The 21,328-nt window shown below is 34.6% G+C and overlaps 1 protein-coding gene and 1 long non-coding RNA gene across 3 annotated transcripts in view; one reads left to right on the forward strand and one right to left on the reverse strand.

The window, feature by feature from the left end:
• Nucleotides 1-14,026: 14,026 nt before the first annotated feature.
• il1b (interleukin 1, beta) overlaps nucleotides 14,027-21,328 on the reverse strand; it is a 9,199-nt gene continuing 1,897 nt past the window's right edge. Inside the window, exons 2-6 of one of the 2 annotated variants that reach the window (XM_059357382.1) lie at nucleotides 21,143-21,194; nucleotides 19,988-20,177; nucleotides 18,129-18,305; nucleotides 17,303-17,436; nucleotides 14,027-14,604 (exon numbers count right to left, since the gene is read on the reverse strand). In XM_059357382.1, the coding sequence (XP_059213365.1) occupies nucleotides 14,389-14,604; nucleotides 17,303-17,436; nucleotides 18,129-18,305; nucleotides 19,988-20,177; nucleotides 21,143-21,194 (769 nt within the window). In that variant the 3' untranslated portion in view covers nucleotides 14,027-14,388. Of the gene's footprint in view, nucleotides 14,605-17,302; nucleotides 17,437-18,128; nucleotides 18,306-19,987; nucleotides 20,268-21,142; nucleotides 21,195-21,328 lie in introns of those variants that run through there. The other variant, XM_059357381.1, reaches the window with a different exon arrangement.
• Nucleotides 17,047-20,113, forward strand: LOC131992043 (uncharacterized). The gene is made up of 3 exons (XR_009396190.1): nucleotides 17,047-17,129; nucleotides 17,309-17,413; nucleotides 19,998-20,113. It is a non-coding gene; the product is annotated as an uncharacterized LOC131992043 (long non-coding RNA).

The raw sequence follows: 21,328 nt of genomic DNA on the forward strand, positions 1-21,328 counted from the left end.
GCGGCGCTGCTTGTTACAGCTACAAGAGTAGCCATTAGCGTATCAATGCTAACTCAAAATTGTGGTCGCAACATTAGCTGACATTTCATAGCGGCGTTACAATCGTGCTAATTCAGCACATTGCAGAAGTTAGCAGAAGTAAGGATTAAAAGTTATTATAACTTATAATGTAAAATTATAAATTAGTACAACTCACAGTTGAGTTGACAAAAAACTTAAAATATTTAGTTTAATTGTCCAACTTAAAAATTTTATCGAAGTTTGTTGCCTTGAAATTTTGAGTTCACCCAACTTTTCTTTTTTTGCAGTGTATGTAATATTCTCTGATGATAACATGAATGCGTAGAAGACACAGTTTATGTTGTTGTCTGACAGAAAGGAGGGCCCAGCGAAGAAGAAGAGACTTCGGGGTAATGTGATCTTCCTCGTCCCGTCATGCTGATCTCCTCTTGTTGTTCCTTCTTCTTCTACGTCTCCCCCCCTCCCTCCCGCTCGCTAGTTCAGTAAATTTGGCAGCTGTTAGGCGCTCGTGTGCACACTGTGAGGGTGTGCTGACAGGACATGCTGGCTATTTTAATGTGGGAGGCCTCCACAGACTTGACATTCCTGGTCAAGGAGTCAGCTGTGCCATCGGGACCTCATTGCCCGGGGGACGCCATTTGTAACAACAGTGCGATTGTGCTGATCTGCTCACATGTGGCACACACAGAGTCCTGCTCTATGTGCAGGCAGGTACTACATATGGAGTCATAAGAGGCGTTTTGTTTGTGGCAGAAGCCTCGAGTTTATTGTTTCTTCATTAAGTAGCAGTTAGAGGTCAGTCTGTTGGGTTGGAAGTAGCTCGTATTGTCTCCTACAAGCTGCAGCACGTGATTACAGCGTGCCACCACACTCCATTGACAAAGACAGCAATTTTTTCTTCACAGAACACAGGAGTTGCTGGTGTACTGCTGCCCTGATCAGTTAATTAGTTTGTGTTATTGTGTGACGTGTGGGTTTTTGTTTGGATTCACTAAAACCCAGTGGCGGTTCTCGACCAATTTTACATTAAAAATCGTCAAAAATGATGAATCGATTCCAGCCTGAGGTCCCTTTGCTGCATGTCTTCCCCTCTGTCTCCCCCTTTTTATCTGTCACTATGTAATAAAGCAGTAAAATGCCAAAAAAAGAATCTTTAAAAAAATAAAATAAATGATATTTAAGCATTCAAAACCTTTATTTAGCTAAAAGTCTCATATTTGGAAGAACTACATTGATTGAAGCAATGAGACTTACCAACATTAACAATTATTTTTGTACAACAATGACATTTCTCATTTTTGTGCACAATTACTTTTTTTTTAATTTTGAAAGTGCAGTACAGTGAGAATGATCTTTATATTTAGCTTTTATTGCACAATTCAACTATTATACAATGTACACATTATGGGTTCCTTTTGTGTACAATGAGATATTGTTTGAACAAAAAATAGGTAAGAATTGTTCTGTCATTCATCATTATAAATTGATCATTTCATTATTAATTTGACACAGGGGCCACAGCAGGGGCCAAGGGCTTCTTCACAGGGGCAGTGGCCCCTGGAGGCCCCTGTGTAGAACCGCCACTGCTAAAACCAGACATAAATACAATCAAAATAACTGATTGAGGCAGCAGTAGACACTGACGAAATGACGAAAGCCTCCTTTGTATTCATATATTAACACTACGTTTTCTTTTTACAGGCATTGAAAGACGAAATAAATGTGCATTTTAATGAAGTCTTTATCTGGACTAGTCAGAAGCAAAGACTTTCACTCTGTACTCATTAAGGCTGATTAATTAGTCACACAGAAAGTGCATTTGATAATTACTGGTGATGATGGAGACTCCTAATACTCTTGATGCAGCTTTTTATCTCTGAGTGGAGAACTGTATGAATGAGGCGCATCAGTTGTAGAGAAGAAGTATAATGTTGCCATGGTTGAGATTTGCAATTTACACACACATTTATTTTGTTCTACGTTATTTATTTATTTAAACGGACTAAAAAAATCAGATATTCTATATATTTTTCAGTATTTTGTAATATCGTCAAGAATATTGTTATCGCAATGATACCCTGAAATATTGTGATATTCTTTAAGGCAGCTATTCTCAACCTTGGGGTCGGGACCCCAATTGGGGTCGCGAGATGATTTCTGGGGGTCACCAAATCATTTAGGAAGTCAGCTCTGTCTCCACTGTGTTAAAGTGTTCATGTGTTAATGTGTTTTAGTCTTTTTGGTCATTTAATGTCTTTTTTTGGTCATTTTGTGTCTTTTTTTGGGTCATTTTGTGTCTTTCTTGGTCATTTTGTGTCTTTTTTTGGTCATTTTGTGTCTTTTTTGGTCATTTTGTGTCTGTTTTTGGTCATTTTGTGTCTTTTCTGGTCATTTTGTGTCTTTTTTGCTCATTTTGTGTCTTTTTTGATCATTTTGTGGTCAATTTGTGTCTTTTTTGGTAATTTTGTTTCATTTTTGGGTGCTCTGAACTGTGCATGTGAGATTGTGTTCAGTGAGTGGGGGTCACGGACAACATGCATGTTAAATTGGGGGTCGCGACTCAAAAAGGTTGAGAACTACTGCTTTAAGGGCCATATCACCCACCCCTAGCTCCCACCAAAAAGGGAAACCTATGGTGACAGAGAGCATGTGGAGAACATTTGGTGCTTTTGTCCCCATTCTTCTCCTTCTATCTGGTCCTAAGCAGCCTGACTATTACTGTTCGAAAACTTAAAAACGTGAAGATTCTCGGGCAAGTTTTGAAGATGTAAGGATCGCCTTTTTATCAATGATTTCCTTTGCTAATTTATTGGAAGTTTATTCAGGATGGACACCAGGGAGGATGACGTTCTCAGGCAGTCTGAATCTAAAAATATATGTGTCTTGTTGTCTGTGAGTTATGACTCACCCTTTGTGTCTGCCGTATGTGTTACATTGGATCGAGCACTCGGTGCTCAATTGTGTTGGACTGTCACCACGACCGAGTTCTGTATTTGACTGCTCGTGCCTGCAGTTGTGTGATTGTCCCGCCAGTAAAAGACTTGTACTGCATCCTCGTCTCCGTGTATTTATGTCTGACAGTGATTAAGTTAGTAACCCACAAATAGTAGCACTACTATAGTGTACATTAAGTGAAACAACAACACCATACATTTTAAAAACCTCTGTATATTACAGTATTTGAAACAACTGAAGCTACCTCCATGAAACCACCAGTCCTCACACTGTTTTTTTTTTCAACAATATCTTTTATTGAAGTTTCAAGTGCATATCAAACTTTGTGTCGATTATACAAACATTTTCATTTATATCCCCTCGAACATACATTCATTCACACAGACAAAGAAAATGAGTAAATAAAATAGACAGTGACAACAAACAAACTAATGCAAAATAAGTACTAAAATGAAATAAATAAGACTAAAGTGGAGCAAAATAAAAAAATAGTCCTCACACTGTTAATTAAACGAGACATATCGAGTGATTTCCTTTCTTTTTTTGTGACTGAAATTTAACAACTATGAACAGTTGTTCATAGTATCTGCAGTCCATTTTGGTGTCCGTCTGAATTTGACAGCTTTGTTTTTGTGCCATGGAAAATTGGCAACCTGTAGTTTTCCTCCTGTGATGCAGCTATTCTCAACCTTGGGGTCGGGACCCCAACTGGGGTCGCGAGATGATTTCTGGGGGTCGCCAAATCATTTTGGAAGTCAGCTCTGTCTCCACTGTGTTAAAGTGTTCATGTGATAATGTGTTTTAGTCTTTTTGGTCACTTAATGTGGTTTTTTTGGTCATTTTGTTTCTTTTTTGGGTCATTTTGTGTCTTTCTTGGTCATTTTGTTTCTTTTTTGGGTCATTTTGTGTCTTTCTTGGTCATTTTGTTTCTTTTTTGGGTCATTTTGTGTCTTTTTTGGTCATTTTTTGTCTTTTTTGGGTCATTTTGTGTCTTTTTTGGTCATTTTGTGTCTTTTTTGATCATTTTGTGGTCAATTTGTGTCTTTTTTGGCCATTTTGTTTCCTTTTTTTGTGTTCAGTGAGCGGGGGTCACGGACAACATGCATGTTAAATTGGGGGTCGTGACTCAAAAAGGTTGAGAACTACTGCTCTGATGGACAGCTGTCTTTAACCAGCCTCTGTCTTATAAACAGGCATGCATGAAAAGAATAATCACTTGAAATATTTACAGAAACAACAATTTGACTCAATAGAATCTGACTGAGACAGAAATCGATTAAGAGTAAGAACAATTCACGCCATGTTCTGGTAAATCTCAGAGCAGCAGAGCGTGCTCTAAGAGGCTCTCAACACGCACTTCCATTAATGAGGCCCTCTGTGCATATTCAAGCAGATGCACTGCATGTAATGTCACATTTTACAAGACGACTTCATTCCCCTGGAGCCAGAGGTGAGAGGCTGGCTCCTCTCGCTCCTTAATGAGAGGAAACAACAAAGCAGACGAATCCTGCACTGTCTGCTGCTGTAACTAAAAATGACCTGAGTATAAAAAGACTTGCTGCACAATATTGACAGATGTGGTGCGTTTGAGTATGAGGTGAACTGTGTAAGTGCAGTGACTCACAAATCCACAAGCATTTAGATGTAGATGTTTTAGTCTTTTGTTTTAGATCCAAGATATTTGTCCAGTACGTCCAAAACGTCTAAATATAACTGGCCTTTTTATTATGGTCGGCTATTTTCATGGTTTCCAAAGAGAATTCAGCTTGTGTGCCGCCGGCTGTGTGGCTGAGAGTCAAATGGAACCAACGAACATGTTATTGACGTCTTTATTTTACTTCAATTTGCACCATAAGGATTAATATAGTTTGCTCAGTCCACCACTTTGGTTCAGACTTTTGACACAATTTCAATAACTATAAAATGTAATGAAATGCCATGACATTTTTTGGTCGGATGTTCATGGTTCCCAGATGTTTGATCCCATAGAGCAGTAGTTCTCAACCTTTTTGAGTCTCAACACCCAATTTAACATGCATGTTGTCCGTGACCCCCGCTCACTGAACACAATCTCACATGCACAGTTCAGATCACCCAAAAAAGAAACAAAATGACCAAAAAAAGGAAACAAAATGACCAAAAAAGACACAAAATGACCAAAAAAGACACAAAATGACCAAAAAAGACACAAATTGACCACAAAATGATCAAAAAAGACACAAAATGACCAAAAAAGACACAAAATGACCAGAAAAGACACAAAATGACCAAAAAAAGACACAAAATGACAAAGAAAGACACAAAATGACCCAAAAAAGAAACAAAATGACCAAAAAAAGACACAAAATGACCAAAAAAAGGAAACAAAATGACCAAAAAAGACACAAATTGACCACAAAATGATTTAAAAAAGACACAAAATGACCAAAAAAAAAAGACACAAAATGACCAAAAAAAAAGACACAAAATGACCAAAAAAAGACATTAAGTGACCAAAAAGACTAAAACACATTAACACATGAACACTTTAACACAGTGGAGACAGAGCTGACTTCTAAAATGATTTGGCGACCCCCAGAAATCATCTCGCGACCCCAACTGGGGTCCCGACCCCAAGGTTGAGATTAGCTGCCATAGATAAAAGAAGTGGCTGTAGCCATCATGACCATGGTTGCTGAACTGGACATTTCTTGCTAGATTTTGTGACTTTTCAGATCCTCAACATCTACCAAATAGGTTATTTGCAGCATTTGAGCCAAAAAACATAACATAGAAGCAAACAAATGCATGTGGTTTTTGCTGCTTTTGAGGCTTTCCTATGAAGAATAAGGTTATTCTTTATAGGAAAGCCTCAAAAGCAGTTTCATGGCCCCCTCCCCTCACATGTAGAACAGTGTAGTTAGTGAGCAGAGCTGTTGGTTACCCTACTTTTCACATATTACAAAAAAAAAAGAGTTACGCAACCACAGTTCAATTCACAAATTATTCAAATCTATTTTTACACAATCACACATTAGCATTTGTTTGTGTTGATCTTCCAGCACTATGTTTCCCTGTTCAGATACACTCTGTGTGTTTACAAAGATATAATAATAATAATTAATAGATGCTGAAAAATAGATGTTAATTTAACTATATGTTTAATATTCAGGTTGTAGTTTTCAGTGGTGATGAACTGGAGTGCATTATAATAAGACATAGCTGTAATGTTTTGTCTACCACATTTACATACATTAGCATATTAGGAATGTTTGAACATAATGCAGTCAACAGCACCACTTACAACGACCTCAATAGATAGATAGATAGATAGATAGATAGATAGATAGATAGATAGATAGATAGATAGATAGATAGATAGATAAATAGATAGATAGATAGATAGATAGATAGATAGATAGATAGATAGATTACTTTATTCATCCCGAAGGGAAATTCGGTTGTCACAGCAGTCCGGTATTCAAGTACAATAAAATACAATAAAATACAATAGAATAAAATACTGAGGTAGCATAAATAATAACAAACATAGAATGTATTTAAAACCTCTGTGACATTACCAATAAAACTGAACATTACAGGCATCATAAAGTGGGATAGTTGTGTTAGAGATCAAGGAGTGCCTAATAAAGTGAGCAGATAAGGAAATATCACCTTAGAAAGTGTATAAAATAAAATAAAAAACAGCATAATTTAAGTATATGAAGTCCATTTTCCGGCTCTAAAGTCTCACAAGTTGTGGCTGCAAGTTGTGGGTTGATACCATTTGTTATACAGATTTGTTGCTGAATTTTTACCATTTTTCACCACTTGAGAATTGATAATGTGATATTTGTAACCATTTTTTGACACCAAGACCTTGAGGAACATGTCGTGGCAGTTTTGACAACTGCACTAAGTTAATGGGTGAGCTGGCCAAACAAGACGCAATGCACAATACTCAGTTCTCCAGGTTTTATTCACACATCCTTACTCCAATACACCGCTCAGTCCCAGATGGTTATTTTACAAAACAACAAAGTCCCGTACACCGCTCAACTTGAGGTTGTTGCACCTTCCTACACTGCAAAAAAGCCAACTTGTATTTTTTGGCCTAAAACAGTGATTTAAGTTGGTAAAACTTGGAAATATAACTTATTGACATTTAGGGCAATAATGTAAGTTAGCACAACAAAGGAAGCCAGTTGTCTGCTCAAAAACAAGTTGGTGAGTTGTTGTTACTTATATCTTTAAGTTGGGGTTCACAACAAGGGACAATAGTTCTGATAACTCTTATTTCTTTGTTGTGAAATGCGGGAAAGCGGTGAAATTTCATAGTGGCGTTACAATCGTGCCAATTCAGCACATTGCAGAAGTTAGCAGAAGTAAGGATTAAAAGTTATTACAATGTAAAATTATAAGTTAGTACAATTTACAGTTGAGTTGACAAAAAGAGTTGAGCAAACTCAAAAACAAAACTTGCATCTAGAATATCAAGTAGGCTGCCGCCCACTTCATGCCCCACTATGACAGGAAACACCAAATTTCCTTCACACCGTAGGAAAAACCATGATGTGGTTTGGTTTCAAAGACTTTTATATTTTTGGAGATTTCCGCAAGAATTGCATTGTTCGGCGATTACATTTTTTTACACATGATCATTTCATTATACTTTTGTAATTAACGATAATAATGGTGCAAACGTGACCAATCCCTTCAATACTGTGAATGATTTTGTAATTGCAATAACAGTCAAAATAATTGCAATTATTGTTTGTTTTTTAAAATCATGCAGTCTTGGAGCTGCTGCTAACATAGACTCAGACATCTGAGCATTACAATCCTTCATTAAGCTAAAAACCACCAATATCTATAAAATATATTGTACAAAATTGGCTTAAAGCTGGGTTTAAAAAAGTTTATCAACAGAACTGTTACCTTGATTAAATTCCAGATTTCCCTTGTTTGAATATTGTTGGAAACATTTATGAAAGAAGTATTAAGATCTATTACTTAATTAAAGTATTAAAACTGTTATATGGTTTAATAAAAATAAAAAAACCTTTACATTTTTTTTTTTTTTAAATAAAGTGAAAAGTAAAAGAGTAAAAAGTACAATATTTACCTCTAAAATGTAGTGGAGTCGAATTATAAAAGTACATAAAATTACAAAATAAGTACAGTACTTGGGTAAATGTACTTTTTAATATATTTTTTAATAAAGAAAAAATGTACAAATTATACCTTTAATCTTTAACAATGTGTTAAAAATGAACATGTTTTTTTGTATTATCTGATAAATCACTTTAGTGACTCCAGCTGTCAGATAAATGTATCGTGGTGAAACTACAATATTTAAGTAAAAAGTTACATAAAATGTGAATATGCAAGTAAAGTTCCAGCACCTCAAACTGTAACTGTCTCACCTTGTGATCACTGGATTAATAGCGAGTCTCTGGAGCTGTTCACATGTTCAGAGTGCTACATTATCGTCCAGTGCTGCAGGGAGTAATTGTAACTCCACTTACGTCCCAAACATATGAGTCAACCATAATTAGCATTTCTCTCTCCAAGTGAGCAGAAATCCTCAACAGATCCATTATCACTTTGCAGAGTCTCCATGAATAATCCTCCGCTGTAAACGTGTTCCTCTCCCAGCTGTAGCGCTTCGTGTCCCCGGTGACCCCCCTTCCATCGCCACGTTCATCCCACTCTCACCTCCCGGGCAGCCAAGCAGTAATGTGTGCAAGCATGCACATGTGAACAGTGGGACTAATGCAGCCTGTGAGCAATGTAATACCTCAGTAGGCAGTGTGCCAAATCAAGCCCGGATTATACCACATGCTCCCAGCACTCCATTACTATCACGCTAGGATCAGTCAGATGCAACGCTGCTGACTTCTATAAATATGAGTATGTGTGTGTCATGCCCTGAGGAAATAGTAGGTAAATGCAGCAATACCACAAAGTAAAAATACTCTGTTACATGCAACATGCACTAGCACAGTACACTGTAAAAATGTTTGTAGAAATTACAGTAAAACACTGTCAAATTACATCAGAAATAGGGCGTAAAATTAAAAATTGTATGTCACTGTAGTAGACGCTTTTAATTACCGTAAATCAAAGAATTGCACAAAACTTTAACTTTAACTGTCATAAACTGTAGAAAACACACAGTTTTGCTGTAAAATATAACACACTCATGTAAAGTTAATGGAGAAATACCATGATGTGTGAATGAATGACACAATTACCCTAAAAATAACAGGACTTTTCAGTCTAAATTACAGTTTTTGCTGATATTTACATTTACAGTCGAAAACCCACTCACTGTAATTTTTACGGTGAAGTTCTGGCAACCACAGCTGCCGGGATTTTACCGTAAATTAAACAGATTATTTTTTACAGTGTATCAGGAGCCGAACTGAGATGATACCTAAAGCAGAAAAACCCTCTGAACCCCAACAACAAGCAGTTTCAGGGCTTTTTACATTTTACTCACTGTGTCCTTGTATTTCACTGCAATATCTAAAATCTTTATAAATCTTTAACCCGTTATCAGGCAAAGAACTATATTTGGTAACTTCAGGTGATATTTTGAGAAAAAAGTTGCGAATTTACTAGATTAAAGTGGCAAATCTACAAGAAAAAAAGTCGCAGATTTAAGAGATTTAAAGTGGCAAATCTGCACGAAAAAAGTCGCAGATTTACGAGAAAAAAGTGGGAAAAAGCAACTTTTTTCTCCCAGATTCACCACTTTAAATCTCATAAATCTACGCATTTTTTTCTCTTAGATTTGCCACTTTTATCTCGTAAACTTTTTTCTCAAAATATTATTATACTATTATAAATAATAGGTTTTTTTTTACACATTCTGGCAGTATGTAATATCCTCCAATATTCTCTAGGGTTGAAATTTGGAATTTGCAAGTATTTCAATGAGTGCCCTATTAAGGGTTAAAGTAGTGAATCTGGGAGAAAAAAGTCGCTTTTTTCCCACTTTTTTTCTCGTAAATCTTTTAAAGACTTTTTTCGCACGGATTTGCCACTTTAAATCTCTTAAATCTGTGACTTTTTTCTTGTATATTTGCCACTTTAATCTAGTAAATGTGCAACTTTTTTCCCGAAATATTACCTGAAGTTACCAAATATAGTTCTTTGCCTGATAAAGGGTTAAGTCCTGCAGCTCTGTGGAATCAGCCCAATCATGGCTAGATGTGGGAACAACTTAAACATGTCTTTGTGCAGAATAACACAGTTAGAATAACTGAAATATTTTTTTTTTTTAAAGAAACGCAAATTTGAATTTCTCTGGTAAATCATTTTTAAAATATGGAATAAAATGGAATTTATATATAAACACTTTTCCAAGTGTCATTAATATTGAAAAAAAAAGTTTGCTCCACATATTGTACATATTGAGGTGTTTTCATGTTTCCAGCCTCTCCTGTCCTCTCAGCTCTGTGTAAACAGATTTTGAAACAGAAAATGGGCAGAATGAATCATCACAGCTTCACAGTCTCACTGAGGAGCAGAATTTAATGTTTTTAACAGGATCTGGTTAGTGAAAACGCTTTATTTTTTAACACGTTTTAAATAACACATGTAGAAAAAAGTGATTCTGACAGAAATATCAATATTTTTTAGCTTAATTTAGGTTACTTTTACCTTTGAGTTGTTCAAGGACTGTTGGAAAGTTCAACCTCCGCCATTTTTTACAGTTTCTTTCTATGATAAACAGTGTATTTTTGGGGATCTTTTTAATATATATATATATATGTACGTTTCAAACTAGCATGATGATTATTATCAAATCACAAAATTCCAACAGCGGGACACAAACAGTGGTCTCCAGGTTTAAAGTCCTGGGTTGGGGGAGCCACAAACCTCCCTTCTCTCCCACCTGAAGGCAGACATGGTGACTTTTCTAGATCGACATGTATTTGAGTTGCAGAAAGGTCCATTTTTTTTTGCTTTACATCCTTTGGATTTTCTCTCCGAAACCGTCCTGAGACCTTTAACCTAGAAACCAGTCCACAGGCTGTTATAGACAACATGGAAATTCGAGAAACGTCTACGTTTTTAAGTTGCATTAAAGACATCACAAACTGACAATACAAAGTGTTTAATGCTTGTACATTTCTGCACATGGTGCCTTTTTAATACCGTACTTTTTTTTTTTCTTTTTTAACTTCTCAAGTGTCCTTGTTCTATTCTGTATTTTTTTCTATTGTTGTTTTTATTTATGCTACCTCAGTATTTTTATTCTATTGTATTTTATTGTACTTGAATACCGGACTGCTGTGACAACCGAATTTCCCTTCAGGGATGAATAAAGTAATCTATCTATCTATCTATCTATCTATCTATCTATTTATCTATCTATCTATCTATCTATCTATCTATCTATCTATCTATCTATCTATCTATCTATCTATATACGTGAACTGAATAGTAATCTTTTAATTATTACTTGAGAATGTTAGTAGTGAATTAACATATTTACGGTATGAAAGTGAGAATTAATGTAATAGATATGAATGTAATAACTTATTCGGAATGATTTCTGATGACGTATATAATAATGTCTACAATGTTTAATTCTTAAGTGATTTTTGTTTTATCTTGTGGCCCCCTGGAAGACTAGCTCCTCCCACTTTTGGTGACAGCTAATGGGGATCTTTTTAACAATAAACAACAACAATATCTGTCTATCTATCTATCTATCTATCTATCTATCTATCTATCTATCTATCTATCTATCTATCTATCTATCTATCTATCCATCTATCCATCTATCTATCTATCTATCTACTTTTACTCAGTTTACCACAGTTGATCTGGTCGTTTATGTTCAGCCTCAGAGACTTAGTCGTCAGGTTGCAGGAGATATCCAGAGGGGAAAAGGTGCACAGAGACGAATAATCTGCAGAGAGGGCGAATGATGGAGGGGGAGGGAAGTGACAAAGAGTGTGAGGGGGTGTATGTAGGAAGAGAAAGAAAAGAAGGGAGGAGAGAAAGAGAGAGAGAGGAACCCATGTTTGTAGGAAGCAGAGAAACAGGGACAGTGGCAGGGAGGGATCCTACGTTAGCAAGAGGAAGCATGATCCCGCTGTGAGGCCGGGCTGCTGCTGGGGCTATATTTAGCTTCTGTTGCCATGTGCCGGGAATGTGCATGGCAGAGGGAGACACACACACACACACACACACACACACACACACACACACACAATAGGTTCACTGCTGGTCATGCACTCCTGCACATGTGAGTGCAGTTTGTGCAGAATGTGCTTTAAGTTTCTCTCGTGATGTCAGATCATCACTTTATTTCTGTTTATCAGACGTGAGATGATGCATTTCACTTCATTTTACATCTGAGGAAAACACTAAAACTGCAGGAACGGTTAGTTCTTAAAACCTTAAAACATGTTGATACAGATCCTCAGATATGTTCAGTGTGTTTTGTCGAGGCAGCAGTGAGAATAGAAAATGAAACATGGTGCATGTGTCGAGATATTTCCCCCTATTTTCAGTTTCCTCTTTAAAGTTAAATGCACATCACTCCATGATAATCTGCTTTACGCACCCACAATGCAGAGCTCAGCATCTCTGATTGGTGATGCAGCCGAGGCGAGAAGCAGCCCAAGGTGTCGCCATGCAAACTGGAGCGGGCTGTACCAATGAGGGGGATCCTGCCGTCTCAGAGCCGTCTCTGATTGGCTGCGTTTCTTTTAAGTCTGTTTTTGTGAAGTGTCGGAGCAGATTGACATTTAATTTGGAGAGTGATGTGATTTCAGATTACAGGCTGCTATGTATGTTTCTCTGCTGCATGGCACAAACGGAAAACAAACAGTGTGTTGATGCTAAATATTATTATAACTATTGCATCACAGAGAGAAGTGGACCCAGTTATATGCAGATGTGATGGACGAAGCAGGTTAAAAAAAAATAATTTAAAAATTTGGAAAAAAATGTTTGGGTTAACATAATAAAACAACCATCAGCTGATAAAAAGCAACTATAAGGAACTGTCATTTTTGTTGATAGTTGCGCACCCTGTGGACAAAAGCAGTAGTGTGGACATTATTAAATAATAATAATAATAATAATTAAAACAATTAAAGTATATAAGGATTTGGAGCATTTTGATATGAATATATGAAATCTATTTCCATGCTTAGTTATGTCTCATAAGTTGTTGCAGAAATGTTTGTTTTGATACCTTTCGTTACGCAGATTTTGGGCTAAATTTTTACCATTATTTTCCCTAGACAATTTATAAAAAATGGGCAAAAATCCCTCCAGTTTGACCACATGAGACCATAAACTGTATGAAGAATGGACGTAGTGACCATCACGTCACCCATTGGTTTGTAGACTGCCCGTTTGAGGCATCGAGTTCAGCGTTACACTCGTCGCCATCTTGTTTCCGGAAACTGGGAGCAGACCATATTTGGACTGTGGAGGAGCGAGAGGGAAGTCGCTGCTAATTCATGTTTGCATTAACTGGGATGTTCATTTTGGCTAGCAAAAAACATATATATATATATATATTTATATATATATATGCAGCTACCATCATTGCCCCCTGCTGGAATTTTTGGTAGAATGCAGCTTAAGGCACTTCCTGGTTTGCCGCCTGCTCAGACCAGGAGGTTGCCGCTTGCATGAGACGGGCACCAAACGTACACAAGAGGATGTTTGTTTGTTTACATTCAAGATTCTGGCAACCAGAGACTTTTTACCTTTTAAAAGTTTGGTTTTACTAATATAATATTGAGTTTTATCTCATAATTTTGATGTTTTCATTCAGAATCTTGACTTTATAACTCAATTTTTTTTTACTGATATCTCATCTTTTTTTGTTGTTGCTTTTATCTATTGAATTTAAGGTGTATCTCAAAGTCGACATCAAAGGCAGTTTACATAAAATCGAAATTATTTTTAAGTGTTTTTATTAAACGTGATGTTATTTTGCCATAAAAACGGCAGGAGAAAATGACAAAAAACTGTGAAACATTGGGAGTTACTCCGTCACATTTATTGCAGGATTTAAAAAAACCAAAAAAGAATCAACACATCATTTAGGAAATTGAGATCTAAACTCGAGCACACAAACACATCTAAAGTACAAATTTAAAAAATATTCATAAACAACTGATATTAAAACATTTTTACACTTGTTTCGCACTACTAAAAGCCTATTTTTGGTGACAGAGGAAAACAATATGCTTAATTAACAATAATATAAAATACAAATAATATTTATTACAAATCATTATGTCAGTCAGTGAAAGAATCCTATAAAGTAAATGTGTTTTTAGTGACCTATTAGTTTTCTTCCTCAGCAGAATGACTTGTTTCTCTGGGAACTTAGCAGACAACGGCTCCCTCTAGTGGTGAGGAAGAGTAAAGTTAAAATTGAATTCATCAGTTTAATCTGAAGCACTTGAGGCGGCTAGCGGCGTCCACTTTACACATTTCCAAAGGAAGGTTTTCCCCCTCGATGGACGTGCTGATGAACCAGCCACGGTACTTCACAGACTCAAAAGTGTTCATAGAGTCTCCAATCGTCTCCTTGTAGAAAAGGAAACGGTCCATGTTTCCTTCAGCACTGATCCTCTTCAAGTTCTCCTCACTGCATTCCTGACATGAGACACAGAAAGAGAAATTATTTGATATCCTGAAACCAGTGGTGGAAAGTAACTAAGTACATTTACTCAAGTACTGTACTTAAGTATAATTTTGAGGTATTTGTACTTTACTTGAGTATTTCCATTTTATGTAACTTTATACTTCTACTTCACTACATTTAGAGGCAAATATTGTACTTTTCACTCCACTTAATTTAGCTGACAGATTTAGTTACTTTTCAGGTCGAGATTTAACATAAACAAACATGATTAATTAACCCTATAAAGCCTGAACCACTAAATAATTGCCAAAAAATTCCTCTTTTTTTAAACTGGAGTGTTTCTTGAACCTGCTGACAGGTAATTTAAAAAAAAAAATCCAAAAACAATAGGGATATATGATTCTAGTTTGTATCATTTTTGATACATCAGTTCTTTTTGTGCAATTTGTTGCTCACAGTTTGTTTTTCTTGAACTAACAAAAACATATAAAACCCAACATTTTTAACCTTTTAAGGCTTTACTTTCTTTTAACATTTTCCTCAAACATGCAAAATATGTTTTTCCATATAACACAACATCATACATCTGCTGATATGAAGTTTTCACGCAGCAATGACTGATCCACCAGTGGAACCTGCATATAAATTTTGCTATATCTTGTATTTTTGTGCAATTTGTTGCTCAGTTTTTTTTTCTTCAACACATGTATACATCAGGTTTTTCAGGAAAAAAATATCACACTGATGATGTATAGGTCTCAAAAACTTGTGTGTCAAATATGATACACTTGGCTTCATAGGGTTAAGTATAATTTTGAGGTACTTGTACTTTACTTGAGTATTTCCATTTTATGTAACTTTATACTTCTACTTCACTACATTTAGAGGCAAATATTGTACTTTTCACTCCACTTAATTTAGCTGACAGCTTTAGTTACTTTTCAGGTCGAGATTTAACATAAACAAACATGATTAATTAAAAGTGGTTTTTTTTAAATTAAATATTATAACAGTATATTAAGTAGTTAAAATGAGCCATGTCTTTAGAAAAATTAAAGCACTTCCATAAATGCATCAATACAAATAGCCTAATGTAATAATATATTTGGAATAAATATTACAATCTGAGTGGGTCCATTCTGCATAACGAGTACTTTTACTTTTGACACTTAAAGTACATTTTGATGCTGATCCTTTTGTACTTTTACTTCAGTAAGTTTTGAATGCAGGACTTTTACTTGTAGTGGAGTAATTTCACAGTGTGGTATTAGTACTTTTACTTAAGTAAGAGATCTAAATACTTTTCCCACCACTGCCTGAAACACAGTTTAACAGAAGAAAGGGGGGAAAATTATAGATGAAATGTTTGCCATGATTAAAGTAAAATAAGTGCCTCAAAACTTTAGTTTACTAAATCAAGTTTATGAGACAAAAAGTTGATATGAGATTAAAATTAGGAGATAAAAAGTAAAACATTATGAGGAAGTATGAATTGTGTGTGTGTGTGTGTGTGTGTGTGTGTGTGTGTGTGTGTGTGTGTGTGTGTGTGTGTGAATGCAAAATTGTAAATAAAAAGTCAAAATTAAGAGATAGAAAGTGTAAAAGATGAGATATATGAGAATATTGCTTGTAAGTCAAATTTATGAGATAGAAAAGCTGAAATTGGAATTTAAATGTTTAAAAAATTAGGTAAAAGGTCAAAATGATGAGATAAAAGTATCAATTCTGAGAAAAATAATAAAATATTTAAGTAAAAATGAATAAAAAGTCACATTTATGAGATAAAAAGTAAAACATTATTAGAAAGTATAAATTGTGAAGGGAAAAAATAAATGTATAAACGTTTTGTTTATTAAGTCAATTCATGAGATAAAAACCTCACCATTTTGATATTACATTTCAGAAGCATGATATAAAAACATAGCGATAAGATGAGTCAATTTAAAAATAAAAAAAACTAACCAAAATTGAGATTAAAGTAAAATGCATGATAAAAGTGTCAACATTTTGAAATGAAAAATCACAATTATAATATAAAAAGTATATAATTTAGATCAGGAGTGGGCAATTAATTTCCCCAAGGGGCCTCGTGACCAATACCACGAAGGTTGCAGGGGCCGGACCAAAACTCAGAACTAAATTCTGCTCAATATTAATGTAATCGCTTTATAAAATATAGTAAATTATTTGGTTTTGAGCTGCTACTGATAAAGAATACATGTTGTGATAAGAGTAAATCAAATATAGCAGTAAAAAGTAGTAAATACTCACATCACTATATCACTATTCCATTTATTTTAAACACAACTGTAAATGACCTTTAGTGTTTAACAATGTTGTGATGCTTTTATTTTGAAAAGGTGCCGTCCAGTGTGAAACAGGTGCTCTAATTTTGAAAGGTAGTGACAGGAAATAACCGGTAGAACGGTTAAATGGAAAAACGAACGGTAAATAATAACGAGTGCGTTGTAATTCATATAAAGTTGATATAAAGTATGAAAAAGGCTTCTATAGTGGCTGACTGACAGGAAACAAGGTTTGTTAAAGTTTATTTTCTTCTGTCATATATATTAGTGGCTATATTTGTTGTCTTAACTATAGTAAAAGTGCTTGTTAGCTCTAGTGCCAATCGAATGTTTGCTATTTTTCAAAATAAAAGCACCGCGGTTATATTGATTTCTAATTTCTGTTTTTTTGTGTGTGTTTTACCTCCAGGGTGAGCACGGCGCTGCCGTCCATCATGCAGACGGAGATGTGCAGGTTGTTGGCGATGGAGAGGACGACGGTCAGACTGTCAGCAGCCGAAGAGCACGAAGTGATGTACTTAAACAGTTTGAAATCCACTAATGTGGTAAAAAAAAAAAAAAAAGAGAGAGAGAGAGAGAAAAGTGAATAGATTAATTCATTCATGAATAAAAAAAACAACAAAGATTGCATAATGTCAGAAAAAACAGGCATAAAGACATTAGGAATATAAAAAAAGAAATAATTCAACTTTAACTTTTAACTTGGACTTAATAAAAAGGTTAAAAGTACAAAGTGAAAATGAATAAATATATTTTAGATACATGCAAATATGAGTATCAGATTAAAAAGGCTGAAACGTGAAATTTATCAGGTAGAAAAAAATTACATGAAATAAGTAAAAAAAAATGTTATTAGTTTAAAAAAAGTCTAAATTAATATCACCATCAATTATGATATATATCATATCATACACCCGTCATCATAACACAGGTTGGAAAAATGGAAGAAGAGAACTTCTTCTACGCTTCATTTTAAGATGAAGTGCATTTTGAATAGCCTGCATTTATTTATTTATTAATTAATATTACAGTTTTTGATTTTACATTTTACAAAGGAAATGTTTATTTACACTTCTTTATTGTGCGGGGAAAAAAAATGTAATTGTGTAATTATCAGACCGCCATTACATTTTTCATCTCGCGCACCCCCTAGCGGCAGCTTGTGCACCCCCAGGGGTCCACGCACCACACTTTGGGAATCCCTGGTATAAAGTTTGAGATAAATGTACCTTTGCGCTCAGAGTTTCCTCCCTTCAGAGTGACCGCCTGCAGCTTCAGCTCTCCCGTCGCCTGCACCACGTCTTTCTGCGACATGTCGCACAGCGTGCACAGCTTCACGCTGTTCAGCCGCTGGAAGGTTCGCTGCACGCCGCTGGACGAGTTCCCAGTCGTCTCCACGACCGTTTCTGTGGAAAGAAGGAAGCAGGCGGAAAATGTGTTGATGACAACTTTAGGGGGAAAAAACCAACAGCACCAAAAGAAAAGTTCTAGCTATTAGATGAGGCAAATTTATGAGATAAAAGTTAGAATTTTGAGATTAAAATCTAATTTATGAGATCAAAGTATAATTTATGGAACAAACAAATCCGAATTATTAGATCAAAGACAATAATTTGAAATGAAATGTTAAATTTATTAGATTAGTCAAATTTATGAGATAAACAAATCAGAATTATGATATTAAAGTCAAATTTATGAGATAAACAAGTCAGAATTATGAGATAAAGTCAAAATGCATTAGATAATCCAAATGTATGCAATTTAAAATTTGCAAGTATTTCAATGAGTGCCCTATTAAGGGTTAAAGTGGTGAATCTGGGGGAAAAAAGTTGCTTTTTTCCCACTTTTTTCTCGTAAATCTGCGACTTTTTTCGCGCAGATTTGCCACTTTAACCCTTAATAGGACACTCATTGAAATACTTGCAAATTCCAAATTTCAAACCTAGAGAATATTGGAAGATATTACACACAGCCAGAATGTGTAAAAAAAAAAAACATACGAAATTAATATTTTGAGAAAAAAAATTGACGAGATTAAAGTGGCAAATCTACAAGAAAAAAATGCGCAGATTTATGAGATTTAAAGTGGTGAATCTGGGAGAAAAAAGTTGCTTTTTTGTCACTTTTTTCTCGTAAATCTGCGACTGTTTTCGCGCAGATTTGCCACTTTAAATCTCTTAAATCTGCAGCTTTTTTCTTGTAGATTTGCCACTTTAAATCTCTTTAATCTGCAACTTTTTTCTTGTAGATTTTCCACTTTAAATCTCTTAAATCTGCAAACATTTTTCTTGTAGATTTGCCACTTTAAATCTTTTAAATCTGCAACTTTTTTTCTTGTAGATTTGCCACTTTAAATCTCTAAAATCTGAAATTTTTTTCTTGTAGATTTGCCACTTTAAATCTCTAAAATCTGCAACTTTTTTCTTGTAGATTTGCCACTTTAAATCTCTTAAATCTGCAATTTTTTTCTTGTAGATTTGCCACTTAAATCTCTTAAATCTGCAACTTTTTTCTTGTAGATTTGCCACTTTAAATCTCTTAAATCTGCAACTTTTTTTCTTGTAGATTTGCCACTTTAAATCTCTTAAATCTGCAACTTTTTTCTTGTAGATTTTCCACTTTAAATCTCTTAAATCTGCAACTTTTTTCTTGTAGATTTTCCACTTTAAATCTCTTAAATCTGCAACTTTTTTCTTGTAGACTTGCCACTTTAAATCTCTTAAATCTGCAACATTTTTCTTGTAGATTTGCCACTTTAAATCTCTAAAATCTGAAAAAAAAATTCTTGTAGATTTGCCACTTTAAATCTCTAAAATCTGCAACTTTTTTCTTGTAGATTTGCCACTTTAAATCTCTTAAATCTGCAACTTTTTTCTTGTAGATTTTCCACTTTAAATCTCTTAAATCTGCAACTTTTTTCTTGTAGATTTGCCACTTTAAATCTCTTAAATCTGCAACTTTTTTCTTGTAGGTTTGCCACTTTAATCTAGTAAATTTGCAACTTTTTTCTCGATATATTACTTGAAGTTACCAAATATAGTCCTTTGCCTGATAAAGGGTTAAAAAGTTATTTTCTGCTGTTACCCACCTGTCACCAGGCCCTCCATGATGGCGCTGCAGAGCTCTCTGTCACTGAGCTCCGTGCTGCGATGAGACAGAGAGTTCTTCATCCGGTTCACCGCCAGCAGCAGGTTGGCCACGGACTGGAAAGTCTTCGGGTTGTGGGAAACCACCAGACTCAGACCCTCATCGATCTCAAAGACCCCATCCCGAACATCCTGCACACACACACACACAGTATAATCAATCATTATGCATATACATTTAATATTTGGGTAACGCTTTATAAAAAGGTCCTTAATAACCATTAATTAACAAGTAATAAGGCATTGTTCTCGCTTTAGATCCGGTAGTTGCAAAAAGCATAGTTAACTTATAGTTAACTTATAATAGATGAGCAATAAAGTATATTTTAATATCAATAAGCAAACAAAATAAGATTAATAAAGGCATGGCAAAGACATAATGGGTGGGTCATGGGTGTTTGTAATGTCATTATTAACACTTATATAAGCTTATAAACACAATAATGTTAATAAGCATCTTGTAAGGACTTACAAGGGCCTTATTACTTGTTAATTAATGGTTATTACAAGGACCTTAATATAAAGCGTTACCAATATTTTTCTACCAGTATTTGGATGCAGTAGCTTGTGCAAAATAAGGTTTATCAAATTAAGAACAGATGCATTTTTCATTCATATTTAAGTACATATAAATATCAAACAAAAATGTTAAAAATATGGAGGATGGGTACTGCCAAAATAATAAAAATATTAAGTAATAATAATTTAATTAAATAATTCAATTTAGGTAAATAACAACTGTTGTACTGGAAAAATACATTACAAAATATATATATTTAAATGTAAAAACAAATAAAATTGAAATGTAAATAAAAATAAATATAAAGGTAAAATGAAATAGGAAAGTAAATAAATATAATTAATACAAAGATTTTTTTTCACAGAAAAAGAAATATTATTTTACGTCACATTTTATCAGTAATTTAATGCCTTTGTTGTTTTCATACAAACAAACATTCTCATCTCACATAAATATTCTTCGTAATATCAGATTCGGGCAACTGAGAGTGAAAATATCTATAACAGTAATAATTTAGTATAAGTGAAATACAGCTTGCACAGCTTCTAATGAATAAAATAATAATAATAAATCTTACCGTCATGTTTAAGCAGCGGGACTCACATCCTGTCTCCTCAATGTCCAGTGGGCTGAAATACAAAACAGATGAATATTAAATATTAAATAAAAAATATAATAAAAACTTGAAAACATGAAAAAATAATGACCGTAAAATAAGTAAATAAAACCATAAGGACCTAAACTTCTTCTAACAAATGAAATG

This window comes from Centropristis striata, chromosome 19, assembly GCF_030273125.1.
Source record: "Centropristis striata isolate RG_2023a ecotype Rhode Island chromosome 19, C.striata_1.0, whole genome shotgun sequence".
NCBI lineage: Eukaryota > Metazoa > Chordata > Actinopteri > Perciformes > Serranidae > Centropristis > Centropristis striata.